Genomic DNA, 19,664 nt, shown 5'->3' on the forward strand with positions numbered 1-19,664 from the left:
TCACAGAAATTTTTAACCCTTCCAAGCCTATACATATATAAGTCTATACACTTCGTGAAACAAAACAAACAGATGTTTATACAAACAAGAGATATTCATGCATACAACACGCCACAATTAAACGACATCTACATAGTACAACAAAATTACTTCAAATACCAAAAAAAAATGTTTATTTAAATTGTACGAGACTTCATAATATGTTACCATCACATTATAAAGAGGTAAATTTTAATACCCAAAACAAAATTCGTACTCTGTTACTTTCTAAAGCATATTATTCATTTCAGGAATTTGCAAATGATAACGATGTATGAATATGATGTAATGATGTAATAAATTTAACATGTGATTTTTTTTTTTTTTTTACTACAAATGGTGTAATTACAATTTGCATTTATATACATATGACAAATGTAGAACTTATAGGAGATACTCTCCATACTATAAGTCAAAACAGGCAAAATAAATAAATAAATTTTTAATACTCAGTTGTAATATTTTCACTATTTTTGGTATATATCTATAAATACGATATAGATAAAATAAAAAAAAAAAACTAAACTTCTGCAGTAACAGCTCTTAGGGGGCCAAGACTTACCTTCTGGCTTGTGGCACTCATATCTTTGGGGCTGATGTGTGGTTAGTATATCGACTCCCTTCGCTGTTAATATTTGGTATCTAGACAAAAGTTAGCTACTTCTTATTTTCTAGCAGCTCCCAAGTTGTCCTCATAACGCTGGGTGGACACCGCAATGCCAACATTATTTGGTGAGTACGAACATTACCCTTTTTAATTTTTTTTTTTTTTTTTTTTTTGGACTAGATCCAGCAGTTCTTGACTTCATTGACGAATATTACCCATTTTTTTTTCTGACTGGAGCCAACACTGCTTAACTTCGCTGATCTTTTCTCTGACTAGGTCCAACACTGCTTGACTTCGCTGATCTCACAAAAAACGGTTTTGCAGTGCGGCTAGAGCTATGCCTGCGTAGATACAAACATACATTCAGATAGTGATAATAAACACCGATATATATAAAGAGCTAAAGCAAAAACACTAAAGCAAGAATTTTATGAAAATATGTTTTGTATTCTCTATTTAATTTGCAACGATGTTAATCTCATTTCAGTTTGAATGGTATTGTAGAACATCAAAACACGAAGCTTGTTTCCTGCCTAAACCTGGATTTATCAGACTAGAAACAGAATTTACTCACGAATTTCAGCAACCGATTCTAAAACTTCCTGCAGGAGTGTTACCTGTCGGAGAGTAAGTATATATTTGTTTATTTGTACTTCTTTGTGACAATCATTGTACAAAGATTATATGATAATAATAAATATAAATTATGAGAACTTTTGTGGTAAAGATAGCCAAAAGTTCTCTATAGCATAACATGTAGAAAATAATTTGAGTAGAGGATGCAAGTGGCTTAGTTATTATATATTTAGTGGAGGGAAATTAGACACATTATTCTTAAATAATATATTTAAATATCTAACATACAAATTACATAAATTGTATGTACAAAAAAGATGCATGCAGATAATGCTCATTTGGCATATACAGATAATATTCTTTATTAACATACTTGTAACTAGCAGAAAAATATGATATGGCTTCATTTAGAAAAAAATACGAATATAAATCAAAATGTATCCACAATGTAGCTATAACTTTTCTTACATACTGACCTTTGTCCTCGTTTATTTTATTGTTAATGCTGTTGTGGTCTTGCTATGAAAGTTTGATCCTAATTCCTCCATTTGTCTTTATTTTGTTGCAGATAGATCATGGCCGCTCCATTGGAAGTTTGCATTAAAAAGGAACAACGAGCAGTGATCCGAGTTTTGTGGTCCGAAGGTGTATCAGAAACCATGACTAATATCCAGAGAATGTGTTACTTCATCAATAGTGACTCGTCTGTCTTACAGAACTGTGTCACGTGCACGCTCAATATTGTCATCATTTGCGGTCATAGATGGGGGTCTGGCTTCCTCGTGCGTAACTCTTGTGCGACAATATTTGAATGTTTCAATCCATTCGTATACACTCCGTTGCGGCAAAGTACTGTTCCCATATTGTGCCAAAAGTCTTTGATGAATTGCGGCCCCTGATACACCTTGTGGCCACAAAAACCAGATCACTGCTCGTTGCTTCTCTTTTGTGCAAACTTCTAATGGAGCGGCCATGATCTATCTGCAACAAAAGGAAGACAAATGGAGGAATTAGGATCAAACTTTCATAGCATCATTACAACAGCATAACAATGAAATAAACGAGGACAGAGATCAATATGAAGAATGTAAGAGTTATAGCTACATTGCCGATACATTTTGACTTACCCTCGTATCTTGTTCCTACAGGTTGAACTTTCACGTTAACTTTATTGTGTGTTATAATCTTGTGTAAATATTTTCAGAAGTAAGTGATTGTTTATTTTCCTTTACGCATAATAGGCATCTTGTTTCTGCTTTGTGACTTGGAATTTTGATTAACATTTTGATTAAAATGAATTGGTGATTTATTTTATTACCAACAGTTTTTCAGAGAAAATTGCGTATTATATTGCCTTCTTGACGTAAGAGATTCTAGATCAAAATGGTCAAGATAGTGTGTTACAATCATGGTTTAAATGGTGTGGTTTAAGATTAGTCATGTCAAACTCATTCACACAAGTGGGTACAATAGCTATCAATATACAATAGAAAAAATTTTTTTTTTACACTTAATGATATATTTACAAATGAGAAAATACACGACAATCTTAGCCAATACTGTAGTTCTTTTTAAACAAAACGCATGGAACACAAGGAAATCCTAATAATATATTGATACATGTTTCTTTCCCGAAAACTGGCAATCGCAATAGCGATTTTCAGAACATAAGTCGGATGAATATGTGTTAACTTGGATCTCACTGGGGACTTCTTCCTTTTCATGAGTTACAAAAGTAGTTCACAATAATACTTACTATCGAAAATGGAAATCACGTATGATACAAAATTCCGGATTTCTGGAAACCGTACACGCAAGTATTCGTAAAATTCGAGAATACCCGCGTTTTAGAGTTGAGTTGTACTGAATTTCTGTTGTTCTATCCGTAAATAGCTTGGCACTTTATCAATGTCAGTTGAAAATAGAGCAGAAAATAGGAAGAGCTTATCTTCTATAAATCAAATATTAAATTCAGTCTTCAAACGCTGAATATTCTTGGTGTCATTTTGTACAAAACAGGCTCCATTGAACTTGTTTTGGAAATGCATTAAATCTTCGTTTTTTTAACTGTTTCTCCCAGGAGCAGTAACTCGCGCTTAAATGTTTCTACCTGATCATTGATATTGGTAATAATTATATATTTTGCTTGCAGTTTTAAATTAAAATCTCATAAATATTTTGTAATATCAACCAGAAAATAAATATAACCACGCAGAATCTGCCAGCAATCTAGTGTTTGTCTTTAGATTTCCAAAAACTGGCGAATTTCGTCTCTCAATTTCCAGAATCTTTCGAGAATCGAGAAGCAAAATATCTAAAAAAAACTTCTGTGTAATAGGGAGCACAGAACATATGTTTCTAGATCTTCGAAGAAAGCAGAAAATTATCGCTGGTTTAATCCATGAGGTCTTATGAAGTCGATTTTTTTTTTTTACTGGTTTCTCTTCAACCACCCGACCGATCTTGATCAGATTTTCAACATAGATGAAGTTCGGACCTGGGATATTTTTTCATTTCACTTTGACGTTGCAACATAGGGGAGGAGGGATGGGGAGATTTATAAAAATGATCAAAAATGATCGATATCAGCAGGGCCCGGATCTTGTTGACCTAAAAAAATTTTAAAAAGTGACCTATAAAATGACACTAAAATTCCTGTAAAATGACCCTAAAATCACAAAAAATTGACCTTAAAACTTACGTTTTCTCAAACTTTTATTTCATTAAACATTGACATTAAACATTGGATTTTTAATTAACATTTCTCACTCATATTCAAAAAGTTTTGTTTCAGTTAGTTGCAGTCCATTTATCACTTATGTCCATTGATCAGTCCATTGTACGGCATTGTAAGTATTGAAAGCGTCAGTTCACTCCCGAGTTGAAACTAGGAAGCATTCTTAAACAATAAAACTTAGCAAGTTTAGACTACAGGAAAATAATAGATAAAAACACGTTTAAAGCCCTTGTACGCCTTCTAATGCATTTTTAGTTATTCACGTGATAACATTCATTGTGGTCAATAACCCAAAACTATCTGTTTGGCCACCTACCAACCCCCGCCTTTCGTTAACCAGCTACAGTTTAGTTTTCATTAGCTTGTTAAGAATGCAGTTTTTCCACTCCAATAGTCAGGAAGTAAGAAAAGAGATTATTCAACTTCGTCTTTTCCACATTCGTAAACCGTGTTCATTTAAAGATGTCCTTATGTATAAAAAAAAGAATAAAAAGACCATAAGTGACCTAAAAGTTACCTTAAAATATTAAAAAATGACCTGAAATTTCAAAACAGCAAAAAGAGACCAAAAGTTGATCCTAAAAAACTATATTTTTAGAACCTAGAGTTGATGGATAATGTTTTTACTTGAACTTGCCTTCTTCTATGCGGAACAGAAGAAAGTTGACTTGTCAACAAGATCCGGGCCCTGGATATCAGAGAGCGCTTCAGTAATAATAAAAAAGTGACTGACTAATGGAATATATTACTAATTTTTCTTGTTTTAACCCAGCGAAGCGGATAATTGGCGCTCTCATCATATAAATTATGAATTAGAGCATTAATGACAACTGCAAGTAAAATGGGCTCAATGCTCATTTCTTTTTCCACGAAACCATCATTTGATACAGTATTTTTTTAATATTATTATTTTTACATTGGAGCACCAATGAGTGAGAAAACTTTTAAAGCAATATAATAATAATAATAATAATAATAATAATAATAATAATAATAATAATAATAATAATAATAATAAAATCTGTCTCGACACATTGAACAAAAGCTTCTTTCTAGACTGATTCTTTTAATTTATCTTTATAGATATGTCTTCGGAGTATACGTGTACAAAGATACGAGAAAAGGCGAAACCTCTGCAAAAGTGGCTGTGGTTCCTGGACTACCACCCACGATTACTATTATCTATGACAATAGTAAACCAGCCAACCCTGATGAAGGTGTGACCATCCAAGCCCTGGTCACTGCACCAGCTGGCTACAGACTCCAGTGGTCGGTGGTTGAGGAGATGGGCTACGAACACTTTGACTTGGCCGGGCCATCCTTGGGCTTAGGGGACATCACCTATTTGTCTGAGGACGCTGAGAATAGAGAACTGCCTTTGGTGATACCAGGTCCTATTACCACGTGGTCTGGCCTAAAAGGAAACGCCAAGTATAAAGTACGTCTTACTGCATCACACCCTACTAAAGTAACAGCGTACGCTGGGGTCTTGATTCAAACGAATTCTCCACCAGTTGTCACACTGATTCAGGTATGTACACAATCCTTTAAAACTTGAGCTTTCAGACCTTTTTGTTTTAATAGTAACACTTTTCTCTTGTTATGTACATTTACGAATTGAATTTTAGTCTAGATTTACGAAACATTATTTATATATAAAGCTTGTCATCATTATATTTTACAGTGCTAATATTTATGCCAGCATTAGTGAAAGTACTACACTTCTATGTGTAAATTATATGATATGAGTCTAATGTTTTAACTAGCTCGTTCTGTTCAATAATAGTAATTTTCGACTTTATCTTTTCGAGTTTTTCTAAAGTCAATTTTCGATTCAAAAGAGAAGGTCGAAAATTACCTTCAAGGAGCAGAACAAGTGTGCATAATCATGGAAATGAGAACCAGGTGTGCAAGGATATATATTTTTTAAAGTAATGTCTCATATATTTCTTAGAAGCGCACGGAAATGTAAATGTTTTCTTTGACAATTACAAAATTTCAGTTATTCTTACTGTTTCAACAACGAAGGTAGTCAAAGCACTCGATTGGGTACCATGTATATTTTCTGTACACGTAATTCTGCGTTCGACTCACATGAAGTTCCTATTTTTCCTTAAATTGTAAATTTGGTTCCATGTATATAGAGTAAAACTTCAATCAATCAAACAAAATCACTATACAGGAGGACCATAATTCAATCTTTAATCTTCAGACACATAATCTTATTTATGCCTCTTAAATTCATAATTATATTTCAATCTTCAGTTTTACATATTTGTGAAGTAAATTATATTTTTATTTATAATTTTTTATAAATACATATTTATCAAGTTGTATACATCTTTCTTTCTTTCTTTTTTACGTTTTGATTCTATTTTCTGTAACATTTATTCTGGCATGTACAATTCACTTGTCGTATATGATAAAAGTTGTTTGTGTATAGTGTTATCTTGGATTAAAACTAAATACATGGAAGTCCGTCGAGATCGTAAAGCTGCAAATTATGGATGCGTTAAAATATCAAATAATGCTTCTGATAAAGTGGATACTTTCAAATTTCTAGGATCAATATTAACAGACCAAAACCATATTTCACGAAGAAGTTAAATGTCGATTAAAAGCAGAGAGTTCGTGTTATTATTCAGTTCAAAATCTTTTGTCGTTGCGAATTCTGTCGAGGAATTTGAACTTAAAATATATAAAACGATAATCATACCTGTTGTTCTGTATGGTTGCCAAACATGGTCGCTTATTCTGAGGAGAGAACGTAGACTGAAAGTGTTTGCGAATAAAATCCTGAGACGAATATTCGGACCCAAAAAGGAACGAGAATGGGGAATGGCGGAAACTTCATAATGAAGATCTGCATAATTCATACTGTTTACCAAACATTGTTAGTGCTATCAAGTGTAGGAGACTCAGGTGGGCAGGTGGTGTAGGCAGAATGGAAGAAAGCAGGAACGCTTTCAAGTTTTAACTGGAATTCCAATCGGTACACAACCACTAGGAAGACCCTGGCTCATAGGGGAAGACAATATTAAGATGGATCTCGCAGAAATAGGAATACAAAGTAGAAACTGGATCCAGTTGGATAAGGATAGAAGTCGATGGAGAGCTTTTATGAACGCGGCATTGAACCTCCGGGTTCTATAGGCCTTAAAGTTAGATAGTTATCTTAAATTAGTTTTTTATGTTAGTTTCTTTTGCTGAAAAGTAATAATTAGCAGTTTTGGAATAATAAATAATATTAGGAGCCATATATTTTCTATTTCTTATATGTGTATAATAAATCTCGTTCTAACTTATCCACAAATAATTCCTTTCATTTAGTACAAATTAAAATGTTACCGTCACAGAATAAGGAAAGAAAGCTTCGTATAGCTTGAAAAAGCTATATATACTTGATTAGTATATTAAGTAAGCCTTCTCTCCTTAGCGTGCAACGGTAAAAGTTATTTTTTATTTATGTAACTTCCCTTAAGAGCCTCCACTGATTACATTATATATTTATTCTAACAACTATGATACATGTCGAGGTCCACTCTCATAAATATGAGTCTTCTGTAGACCGTACATGAAAGTTAAAAATATGTCGAAAGCTCAGTATTATTTGAGAAAACTAAACCAGTGATATAAGTTTTCTTCACTGAAACATGGAAAATTGATCACTTTTGTAACTAGCCAGTAAATCAGTCCTGTTTTGTTAGTACATAAAGGATACTTGTATTTATTAAATTAACACAGCCACACACACACACACACAAAAAAAAAAAAAAAAAAAAAAGTTCTGTGCACCGGACCCCCAGGGTATGGATTCGATGTGTTTTGTTATACAGAATCCAAATTTTGAAACCCCAGAACGACTGATCGTGTTATTTTTATGGGCGTAAAACTTGAGCGATTTTGGATATGGATAATACACGTGTTTTTTTCCCATAAAAGAAAACTGACGCGGTCAATCGTTCATGGGGTTTCAAAATTTAGGTTCAGCGAAATATATATATATATATATATATATATATATATATATATATCGAATCCATACCCTGAACAGAACTTATTTTATTTCATTTATTTATTTATTTATTTTGTATAGCTGTGTTATTATTTGATAAATGCGCTACAGTATAATTCGAATGTTTTCGATGGAATTGTTCATATAAATGTATTCTTTAAGTTTAATTACAGTTTTACGTTGTGACTATATTAATTAGAAAGTCGTAACTTATTGTTGTATAGGTTGGATAATTAATGTATAGTAATTCATGTTGGATAATAATTCATGTATAGGCAGGTTTGTTAAATGGGTGTTTAATTTTCCAGGTGACTCCAAGCACTGGAGAGGCTCTAAAAACTAGGTTTACTTTTACAACAGAGAACGCGTATGACTCTCCAGCCGATTTCCCTCTTAAATATTATTTTGGATACAAAGTTGGAGAAAGCGAGTACGAAGAGGTGTTCAAAGTCACGTCAGATGAACTGCAAGTTGAAACGTTTCTTTTGGCAGGTGAGAAGAATTATTCTCTTTTATGTTTAGAGCCAATATTTAAATATACTGTAACTGTAACAGAAAAGAATTCGAGGTATTATTTATGTAACATTATCATTTGTTTACAGCTTCAAGCGGCGAAACAACTATCACTCCCGTCCTTAAAGTATGCGATGTCTACAAAACTTGCTCGTCTTTAGAGGGTGAACCTGTAACGACTCAAATGCCCAGCGAAATAACTGCTGAAGAAATTGAGTAAGTGCGATACTTATTTTTATCTATCACAATATTGCGAGCGATGATTATATTCAATGAGAAAAAGCGGAAAGGCTATTATTCATCGCAAAAAAATATGTAGCAGAATATTCTATATGCAACAGGTAGCACTTCAAAAAGGATTTAAAAAAAAATGAAGGATGGGTCAAAAATGGTTAAAAGGTTAGGATATGTAACTGTGCAACTGAGAGTATACAATGTCAGTGAGTTTCTATTCCCGTGTGTTTTAATGTTTGACAAAAGATTTGTTGTTTACATATCCTAACCTTTAAACCATTTTTTAACCATTCTTCATGTTTTTTTTATTCTTTTTGAAATCTACCACAGACTGATGAAGGAAGTAGCATCTTCCGAAAGCGCTACCTGTTGAATATAGAAGAAAATTCTGCTACATACTTTTTGCAGTGAGTAATAGCCTTTCCACTTTTTCTCATATTTTTATCTAATTTCTTATTCTATAGAATATTTTTATAGTATATATATATATATATGTGTGTGTGTGTGTGTGTGTGTTTGTGTTTGTGTGTGGTTTTTGGCAAAAGAGGAACAAGTCTAAAAGCTCAATTTTGAGATGAAGCCTTTTACCCATTTTGTTTGTAGATTGTGACCATAGAAAGTTATTCCTTAATATTTGAAATATAAATATTGAAGAATAGCATTTTTTTGTATATTTGTCTGAAAATTGAGTTTTTGAGCTTGTTCCCCTTTCCTCGAACGCCAGTGATATAATTTTTCTCGAAAACAGAGGCGGCTTGTGAGGGAAGTCACATTGATAAAATGTTTTTCCTTTAAAAACTAGAAGAAGAAATATTTCTTAATGTACTCATTTTTGTACACAGTAATAAATATATTAGACAATTTTTATTCTCTTATTTTCAATATATAAAACTAATTTTTACTAATGTGATTTTCCTTGCGAGCCGCCTCTGCTAGAAAAATATATTCTTCAGTAAACTGTTCTCTTGTCCGCAATTTCCTGTTCTTCATTGTAATGTTTTCTGTTACTTTGTTATTACTGTTTTCCAGTTTACTGTACAGTGTATCGTAAATAGAAGTTAAATTACTTGTATCTTTCCTTCGATCCAGCATATTGTGTTCTTGTTCTATATTTTCCACACCTCAAAATAAATTTTAAAAAAATAAATGGACATTTCCTTTGTACTAGGTGTTTATCTTTTTCCGTGTACATATTCAATAGGTTCTGTAGGCGAACTCTTCTTACCAAAGCAAGATGAAAATGTTTATCTTTCATTAATTCTTAACGGTATGGAATACTCACGCCATCTGTTTTCTTAGTCTATTGGTTTATAAGGAAACTTGTTTTCTATAAAATGAACTAGAATTTTAACGATCACAGTATTGCGAGCGTTGATAATGTTTAGAAAGAAATGTAAGCAAAAGGCTAATATTGACCTAAAAAACACAGTATTCTTCTAAGTCTAAGTAGCGGTTTCGGAAGGTCTTTCTTCCATTTTCAGCTTAGATCTAATTCGAAAAGTATTTAAATGTGAATTGCTAAAGAGAATTGTTAAAATGATTTAAAAAATGAAGCACAATTCCTGTCAAAAAATGAACACATGAAAATGGTCATTTATTCATCACTGTTCACTGTCGCTCTTTTTTTCTCTCTCTTGGTGCCAGGGTCCACCTAATGTTTGAATTTTCTTCTTTAATCTATGCAGTTTAAAATAAAAATCCTTTTGTAATTTAGTGAAAATAGTATATGCAAACAGATATATGAGGTGCAATGGTCAACTTGTGAGTGCAAGGTGATAAGTTGTTTATAGCAGTTACGACTTAAAAGGTCAATTTCTTTGTGTTTGAATCTGATAGCTTGATAAAAACAGTGATGAGTGAGTGACTATTTGCATGAGTTCAGTTTTTGACAGAAGACTTGTGCTTCCTTTTAAAAATCCTTTTAACCATCTCTTTTTTACCAATCCACATTTCTCCCCCATGTTGTAAATCTTCTCTTCAAATTTGATTTAAGCTGAAGATGTAAGAAGGATTTTCCGAAAGTGCTACTTAGACTGACTTAGAAGAATACTGTTTCTCTTTCTTTTTTTTATTCCGGTCAGTACTAGGCTTTTGCTTACATTCTTTTCTAGAATTTTAACGATTTAATTTTGTTCATTGATTTCTTGCATTCAAGTCCTGTTAAATGTTCTTTGCTTTTTGAAAATGAATTTGCATAAGTATGTTTAATATTATTTGAATGAAAGAAAACATAATTCTTACTATAATGTTTTTTTTTTTTTAAAGCAAACGAATGCAGATTTGACAGATATCTATAACCTGAATCAATCTAATGTTATTTTTTTATTATTTGATTTTAAGTCTTCCTAAATATCTACCTTCGACTGTTTCTAAAGATCCTTTAATTCTTGGTAAGAAAACAAAATTAAGTTTTGAAATATTGCTCCATGAAAAAAAAAAAAAAAAACAACTGGATTTACAAGCATCATAACAGTGATAAACTTTGATCAATTCTTTGTGTAACTAAATGAATATGTACAGAGTGTATTGTTTTCTTTAAACTAAGATTATTTCCGTTGAAACTCATCCTGCCTTTGCTTTGTGTGATGTAACATGAGAAATATACTAATAGAATAATTTTATTTTTAACTATGCACAATTATTACAATTAACAAAATATTAATTCATTGACCCCTTAATTTGTTTTCAGTGAAATTGGTAAGACGTTTATGAGTTTATTATCCGTCCAGGAGTATGTGGAAGGACTTGGATTAGCTTACATAACCCTTCAAACATTAAAAAATTACCCAAATCAGGAATTATATAAGAAAATGGCAACTCTGGTTGAGAGTGGAATAAAAGATGCTGTAAATACTTTAAAAGCAAGGTATGTTTGGTTTCTTTCTTTTTTCTTTTATTGTTTAAAATATTTCTTTTCTTCTTTATCATTTCTCTTGCGATGTTCGTAATTTCATAACTTTGAGTATACTTAATGAGTTGCAGAACCGTAACAAAAAGTGAGCCTTGATGGGCCCTGATACTCCATTTGCTGATTCTGGCAAACTTAAAATTTTAAGATAAATTTAAGCATATCCCATTGGACTATTGTAGTGGTGTCAACCAGCTCGGCTCGGCTCGGTTCAACTGAGCCAACAGCTCAAGTCGGCTCAATTGGAATGAGCCATTGACTTGGTCAGGTTCGGCTCAGGTGAGCCATCGGCTCGAGCCGGCTCGGTTGGATGAACTGTTGACTCGGCTCACTTCTTGGTTCGGCTCGGTGGTGACTGAGCCGTGAGCCGAGCCGCTCGAGCCTTTGACAACACTAGACTATTGCCATATTATTGTAATCGTAATATTCTCAAATAGTACCCATTATAACCTATGTTAAAATATATGTATGATGTATTATAAGGATATTCAATTGTTGAGACGAATTTATCGATCCTTCAGAAAGAAGAAAGTTTATGTATTGAGTAATTAACTTCTTTCGTAGCATTTTTGTTTGAATTCCTTTCTCGTGTGCAGTCATTTATATATATATATAAACCTGCACATTTTGTGTACAGACTGTAACCAAAATGTGCTACTTTTTTGTGCCGCAGACCTACAACTAACTGGTGTTCATCGTTGCTTAGAAAAGAAAGCTTGACATTATTTTCTGAAATTTGAGCAACAGTTATACTTTTTAATTGACTCAGAAACAAAATACAGCTGTACACAATGAGCGCCGTAGAAAATAAGAAATAGTAATTACACTTACTAAGATTATTAGAAGTTTATAAAGGTACATAATGGAAATTAAATATGTCTTTTACACAAATATGTACAACACTTTTGTGTATATATAGGACACAATATTATTACTTATCTTTATTACTTTAGTTTGGTTAGTGTAAATATATATTTCTTGTATTCTTCTGTGCTTATTTTGTTTACGTTTCATTAAACATTTGATGATGTAATGGATTCATTTGTTATGTGTACTCATGCTGATTACATTTATAACATAGTTGATGTGATTAATATTTCATAATGTATGATTAATACGAGGGTCAGTAAAAAAAAGTTAGTTGCACTGCTTCAGAAAATAAAACAGGATAGAAATGTTATAATAACTTTATTTGTATCGTAAATTTCCATTCACAGTCTCCTTTACAACGTAATTTCCTTCTTTATTTAAGCATTTGTCGAGGCGTGGCACAAGTTTTTCTATGCCTTCTGCAAAAAAAATCCCGTCCAATGCCCGATAACCATTTCTGGGCTGCAGCTTTTATCTCATCATCCGAGTGGTATCGTTGCTTTGAAAGCTCGTCTTGCATGGGACCAAAAACATGGAAGTGACACAGTGAAAGGTCTGGGCTATAAGAAAAATCTCACATTTCCCACCTAAACTTTGTCAGAAGTTCGCACGTTTGTTGTCCTGTATGCGGTCTCACTTGCTATGACATTGCATTTTCACCATACACTTCATGCAACTGCCGATAAATTTCGGTGCAGCTACACCTTTGCGCCCACAAAAAAGGAATCGCTGCACCCATTTCCAATTTGGGCGTCACTTGCAGCTGTTGAGACATGTTTATGACTGATTATCAGAACACCTCCACTCGCCTCATGAAAGTCGCTACGTCACACGATACAGCTACATGTCTGAAGTGTTGCCATACAGTTTCCCACAATAACTTTTGACGGAAAATATTTACGAAGGAGTGCAACTAACTTTATGACTGACCCACATACATTCAAACACTTAATCATATTTTCTACTTTAATTTCGAAACTTAAACCTGAAATTTTATAATACTATATAAACATTCACATATTAGCTAATTCTTCCAGTAACTTTCAAAGTTTTAAATCGCAAATTAAAGTTTTGGCTTTAATTCTAAGACCAAAGATGTAATGACTTCTTGTTTTATGATGTGTTATATCCATTTACAGTTGTGTGTTACATTGTACTAGTAAAGTAGAATCAAATTACGCAGCTTACCGAGTTGCAGATGGCAATGCAAAAAGAAAGGTAGCAATAGGTATTTCTGCTTATTGGAAGTTTCATAATAAATTAATGTTAAATCATAGTATAATGAAAACAATATAATTAATTTTATTTCAGTAGTTCGATATTCAGTCAAAAAGGATATCCTTTAATTAAGCAATTACGAATTATTTTAGTAACAACTTTTTCAAAAACTGCTTGTAGACATACCTTTTTAGAAACTCGTATTCCTTTAATATAGCTTAAGTTCTTTTTCAGCTTAGGAAAATCTCCTGAATCGTTGGAGGAAAGTCTGAATTTCCTTGATATGTCTATCAACATTCTGAAGGAGATCAACGTGTCAGAAGAAACGCTGCAGGACATTAAAACGTTCAAGGACAAAATCCTAAATCTTCTCAGTGGAAACGGTTAGAAACTTTTCATCATTTAATATGTACAAGATAAAGCATATCAGATTTATGAGACTGTCTCTTAACTTAAATATTTTCACTGAAATTCATAATTTTATTTTGAGTAATTGACATAAAAGTAACCATATCGCATGTAATTACAGAGACAGCTTAAATATATAAATAAAATTACATGTTAAAGAGTATACCGTTGAATCATACCATCAATGTTATCGTTAGAAAAAAAAAAAACATCTAATCACTAACTTGGAAACTATACTTTCGCATGCAATTTGTAACACTTTCTTTTTATAACGTCATTAGTTATTACTAATTATATACGTTAGATTTGGGAAACACAGTTAGAGCGTTGGATTCGTGTCCGCGTGATCCCGGGTTCAATTCCCGATCGGTGCTTCTCAATTTTCGGCGTCCACCCAGGGTCGTGAGGCGAACTGGGGAGTCCCGTGAAAACAAGACGTGGCGGCCATTAGGTCTAGAAAGTTTTTGATACGACTGTTAGGGACGGGGCGTCGCAGTGGGCTGACCACGTGTTCGCCGCTAGACTGGACATAGTTCAGCCAATCGCTAGTAGATGGCGCTGGAGCAGGCTAGGCTCACAAATGGGCCGTTACGCTAAGTGGTTTAGTTTTGGTATATACGTTCGATTTAGTTATTTTTATAATTGTATCTTTTCACTTTGTTTATTTGCTCTGTTATTTCACTTCATTAACGCAAAACAACTTTTAATGATGATATCAAATAAGACACTAAAAATATTCGTTTACTTACCGTAAATCAGGTGAATCTATATAGCAAATCAGAAAGTACAATAGCAGCTAATAAATAAATAAATATAACAATCAAAAACTTCAGTAATAAACATCTATATTTATACATTACCATTCAGTTTCAACAGAAATCCTTCGTCAGTATCAATGGTAATAGGGAAGCATAAGCTGTAATGATACCACCTCTTGTAACATAAACTTGAATTCCCTGAAGTAATGCTCCGATGGTAAAAACATTTATTAACATGTACATATGAAGAAAAAAGAAAAATAGGCCCTTAACACAAATAATAAGAGGCGTGTTCGGAAAGTAATCTTCGATTGGTCACTGTGCGTGAAGTAGTGGGAGTAGAGCTACCATCTTTGAACAGACGTGCGCATTAGATCAGTCTGCATCCAGCCATGGTAAAGTGAAGGTTGTCCGATCACTAGTTCCACTTTTGTAGCGTCTCAAAATATATGCTGCAATAGAAAACCCCGCCAAGTGCGAGGTGCGAGCTGTTCTACGTTTCCTTATGGCGAAACAATATTCGGCAGCAGCTAATCATCGGGAGCTTTGTGAAGTGTATGGACCAAGTGTAATGAGTGAAGGAGTTGTTCGTGAATGGGTTTGTTTATTTAAAAGTGGACGATCAAACATTCATGACGAAGAGAGGAGTGGCAGGCCATCAGTAGTCACTGATGAGCTCGTTCAGAAAGTTGATGGAAAAGTTCGTGAAAATTGACGTTCCATACTTTCGGGGCTTTCCAATGAATTTCCTTGGATCTCAGCGCTTTGGTGATGATGAGGAGCTGAAAGATGCGGTCACAGGCTGGCTCAAGGCACAGGCGGGAGATTTTTTATGCTGATGAAATTTCTACGCTAGTACAGAGATATAAATAAGTACTTGAATGTTTATGGAAACTATGTTAAAAATAAAGCAAAGAAGTAGTTTTCAGATGTATATAATAAATTCTTCTTATTTACTTTGGTGTTTCTTTCTTAACCAATCGGAGGTTACTTTCCAAACGGCCCTCGTAGTAAAAATGTATTTTTGAAATAATTACAAATCACTTTAACACCAAACAGAGCTTATTTATGACATATAGGCACTTACAAGTGAAGTTTCTGATTATTATTGAATTATATATCATTGATATCTTTAAAATAAGGAATTACTTTTGGTAGTCCTAGCTAATATATAGTTTTCTTATTGTATATATGATTATGAATAAAAAGTTGGAGTTACAAAAATTTTGTAATAATAACTTGCTGATAGACATCTAGTGACGTTAAGAAGTTCGTAGCTTTATTCATTAACAATTTCGTCTTACATTTCTTGTAGCGGAAGCAATGAAACGATATACGCAAATAACGACAAGTAAAAAGCTTTTATTAGCTTCAAGTTTTAAAAGAAAGAAAAGATCTGTTGTTCCATCATATAACAGATCAATAGACAAGGAATTTCATGGTCTTAAAATGGAAAGGAGAACAAAACGCGATGTCGGCCAAAATTCCAAAGGAGAATTGAGGAAAATGACGGCTGATGAGGTAAATAAGATACGAGTTTTTCTCATTTTCTTTCTTCCGTAGTAGTATGTATCAGTAATATTAAAAGAAAATCTAATATAAAAATTCTCAAAGCGCTGTTTATTATTATTATTATTATTATTATTATTATTATTATTATTATTATTATTATTATTATTATTATTATTATTATCCTCAACTTGTAAGGTACCATATGAGAATTTTTTTGTTGTTTTTAGGTTGTTTTTCTTGTTCTCTCTTTTTAATTTTCTTTCTCTTTTCCTATCATCTTTTTTCTCTTTTAACCTTTCTCCCTTTTTTGGATACTACACTTCTCCTTTTTTCTTTTTTTTATCTTGGTTATGAGTTTTACATGCCATATGCTTATTTTGTATTCTTTGGTATACTTATTCTATTACTTTTCATTTCTGTCTTATGAATGAGTGTACTTTGATTAAGTTGTCAATTGATTTGAAAATTACGCTTATATTCGTTTATGATTTTCATTGTTTTCATTTGTAACTTTGTGACTTTATGTATGTTCCTTTTTAATATGTTATATACATTTTCCCCCCTATTGTATAATCATATCAATATGTTATTATTTTAGTCTCATGACTGGGTGTACTTTGTTTGAGATGTACTTGAGATGATAATTATGTTTGTTTTTTCATTATGATTTTTATTGTATGTTCATCTGTAATAGCCATTGCATTTTTTTTCTTTTTGCATGTTTAATTTTTATGTTATGTTTAAATGTAAGCGCCCTATATTTTGTATAATCTCTCTTGGGGGCACTTTGTGGCTGTACTTGTTTTTCCCTAGTAAACATTTACATATTAAACATTTTATTATTATTTCTATTATAGACAATAGATATAATAGTGAATATTGCTAGATAATATAGGTATAAAGGTAGCAATGTATAATACGAGAAATGGATCAATATTAGTTTCTTTGAATCCAAAATCTGTAATGTTAAGAATAGTGTATCTAATATAACGACCATGGAAGTCTTAAGGGAAAGATATCCACTAATTCCAGAAAGCAGACTTCTTAGGGATGTATCTTAAATTTTCGTATATTGATTGGAACTGCCTAAAAGATCATGAAAACGTTAATTACTTAGTTAATAATCTGTATAGTATTATTTATAGTGTATTCGATAAGTGGGTGCCGCTTAGAAACAATTCGTGAACAGATAATCCGTGCTGGTTAACAAATGAAATTATCAAAAATCTCAAAACGAAAGCAATTTACCATAAAAAGGACAAACATTGCAAAGAAGCACATTATCTTAATAAATTCAGTGAATTGCGTAGGGAAATAATAAAAAAAAGACATTAAGCTAGCATACGGGAAGTTCATACAAGAGACCGAAAATAGCATCAATAACAATACCAATGAATTATGGAACTTTGTAAAAAAATAAGACTAAACATCTTTCTGGGGAGAAATTGAATTACGAGGGACGTGAACTTTATCGTAATAATGAAATAGCCAATGCATTTGCTTATTTTTCTTCAGTATTTGTGCATGACACAGACAGCACTAATATCATTATAGTAAATTATGTAAATGAAAAAAAGTAGTTACTAGCGTAGATGAAATCACTCAATCTGAAGTAGAAATAGCAATCAAAAAATTAAAGCCCAGAACAGCTGTTGGACCCGATGGAATATCTCCATATATTGTAAAGGAGTGTATAGATGCATTTACGTATTACAACAAAATACTTTGGTTTGTGTAATATTTACCTGTACCTTGGGCAGAAAGTACTCATACATATGCACTATACTTAGTAGAATGTTCATTTTTATATTAACAAAAGAAGATTGTTTTTAATATATGTAAGTGATTATTATGGGATAGTTGATGATATGAACATGTTTTATGGTTAACTAGTCAGTGAGTTTGTGTACTTAACAGTTTTAAGAAAAGGATATTATAAGTTATATCAAATAATAAACCAGTTTAACAGCGTTTATAGACGTTGTCAGTTTTATTAAAAAGGTGAGATTAATGGTATTTAAATATCGAAACTAATATTTTTATGCCAAAGAATTACTACCACTTCGGATTTTTATCCCAGCAAACGAACCAGGTTTACGACTATCTTTTGATAAGTCGTTATAAAAATTTGGTTTACCTCACCCGGGACTTTGTAAATTCAATTCCCGAAGAAGAGTAAGGCTGAATTTACTTTCATATTACAGTTAATGAATACGAACTTAACAATATTGCGAAGTGGTAAAGTAATCATAAGAAAAATGGACAACGAAACAATGCAGCAGGAATCAAACACTAGTGACAGCGATGAGACTAGTGTAACACCAGGATTGGCATCGGAAGATATCTTGTTAGCTTTACAGCGACAAATAATGCAGATGTCTACCGAGATAAAGCAGACCATGGAACAGAAATTCAACGAATCTAACAAGACCATGGAACAGAAATTCAACGAATCTAACAAGACCATGGAACAGAAATTCAACGAATCTAACAAGATCATGGAACATAAGATAGAACAGAAGTTTGACGAAGCTAACAAGCAATATGAAGAATTAAGTAGACGGATAGAACAGAAATCCGACGAAACGAAACAGACAATTGTCCAGGTGGTGAACGACATTTCCTCACAGTTCGAGGAAAAGTTAAAAAGGATATCCGATGATTGTCAAGAAAAGCACAATCAACAAAACCAAGAAATTAGTGCTGTAAAAAAAGATTTAGAAGTAATAGAATCTTCCATTAAACAGCAAAAGATCCAGGTCAGCAACAACTCTAATAACATACGTGTAAATACACAGTTGTTAGCTACTATTCAGGAAGAGATTAGAACGTTACAGGCTAAAGACAACATTTTCCGTAATAACTTGGGTAGTGATCGCTTTGAGTTGCCCCACTCACCAGAGATGAACTCGCCTTCGCCCGGATCTGATGAGGATATTATACTAGAAGAAAGTTGTCCGAAGAGCACTGATGAGCGAAACATAGATGGTATCATGATACAGCACGTAACGGATAGGAACAATCACTCAACAAGAACAAGGAATGAGAAAAAGAAGGTAAAATTAAGTGTTAAAATGAGTGAAATCAGAGCTATGAGCAAATTCAGTGGTAAGTGTAATGAGAATGCTACTTCTTTCTTAGAGAAATTCCAAGACGAATGTAATATAATGTCTATCGACCGATCACAATATATGAAATTAATACCCCATGTATTACTCCCACCTTGTTCCTTATGGTTTAAAGCAATACGTGATCACATTAGTACCTAT

The 19,664-nt window shown here is 32.7% G+C and overlaps 1 protein-coding gene across 1 annotated transcript in view; it reads left to right on the forward strand.

Annotated features, from left to right (window-relative positions):
* Positions 1 to 19,664, forward strand: part of LOC145669808 (uncharacterized) — a 330,876-nt gene that overhangs the window by 263,818 nt on the left and 47,394 nt on the right. Inside the window, exons 27-33 of the mRNA XM_081738154.1 lie at positions 1,134 to 1,273; positions 5,043 to 5,490; positions 8,283 to 8,466; positions 8,577 to 8,703; positions 11,411 to 11,587; positions 13,952 to 14,100; positions 16,199 to 16,404. Of these exons, the coding sequence (XP_081594280.1) occupies positions 1,134 to 1,273; positions 5,043 to 5,490; positions 8,283 to 8,466; positions 8,577 to 8,703; positions 11,411 to 11,587; positions 13,952 to 14,100; positions 16,199 to 16,404 (1,431 nt within the window). The remainder of the gene's footprint in view (positions 1 to 1,133; positions 1,274 to 5,042; positions 5,491 to 8,282; positions 8,467 to 8,576; positions 8,704 to 11,410; positions 11,588 to 13,951; positions 14,101 to 16,198; positions 16,405 to 19,664) is intronic.

This window comes from Thermobia domestica, chromosome 2 (assembly GCF_964235325.1).
Source record: "Thermobia domestica chromosome 2, izTheDome1.hap1.1, whole genome shotgun sequence".
In the NCBI taxonomy this organism is placed as follows: Eukaryota; Metazoa; Arthropoda; class Insecta; order Zygentoma; family Lepismatidae; genus Thermobia; species Thermobia domestica.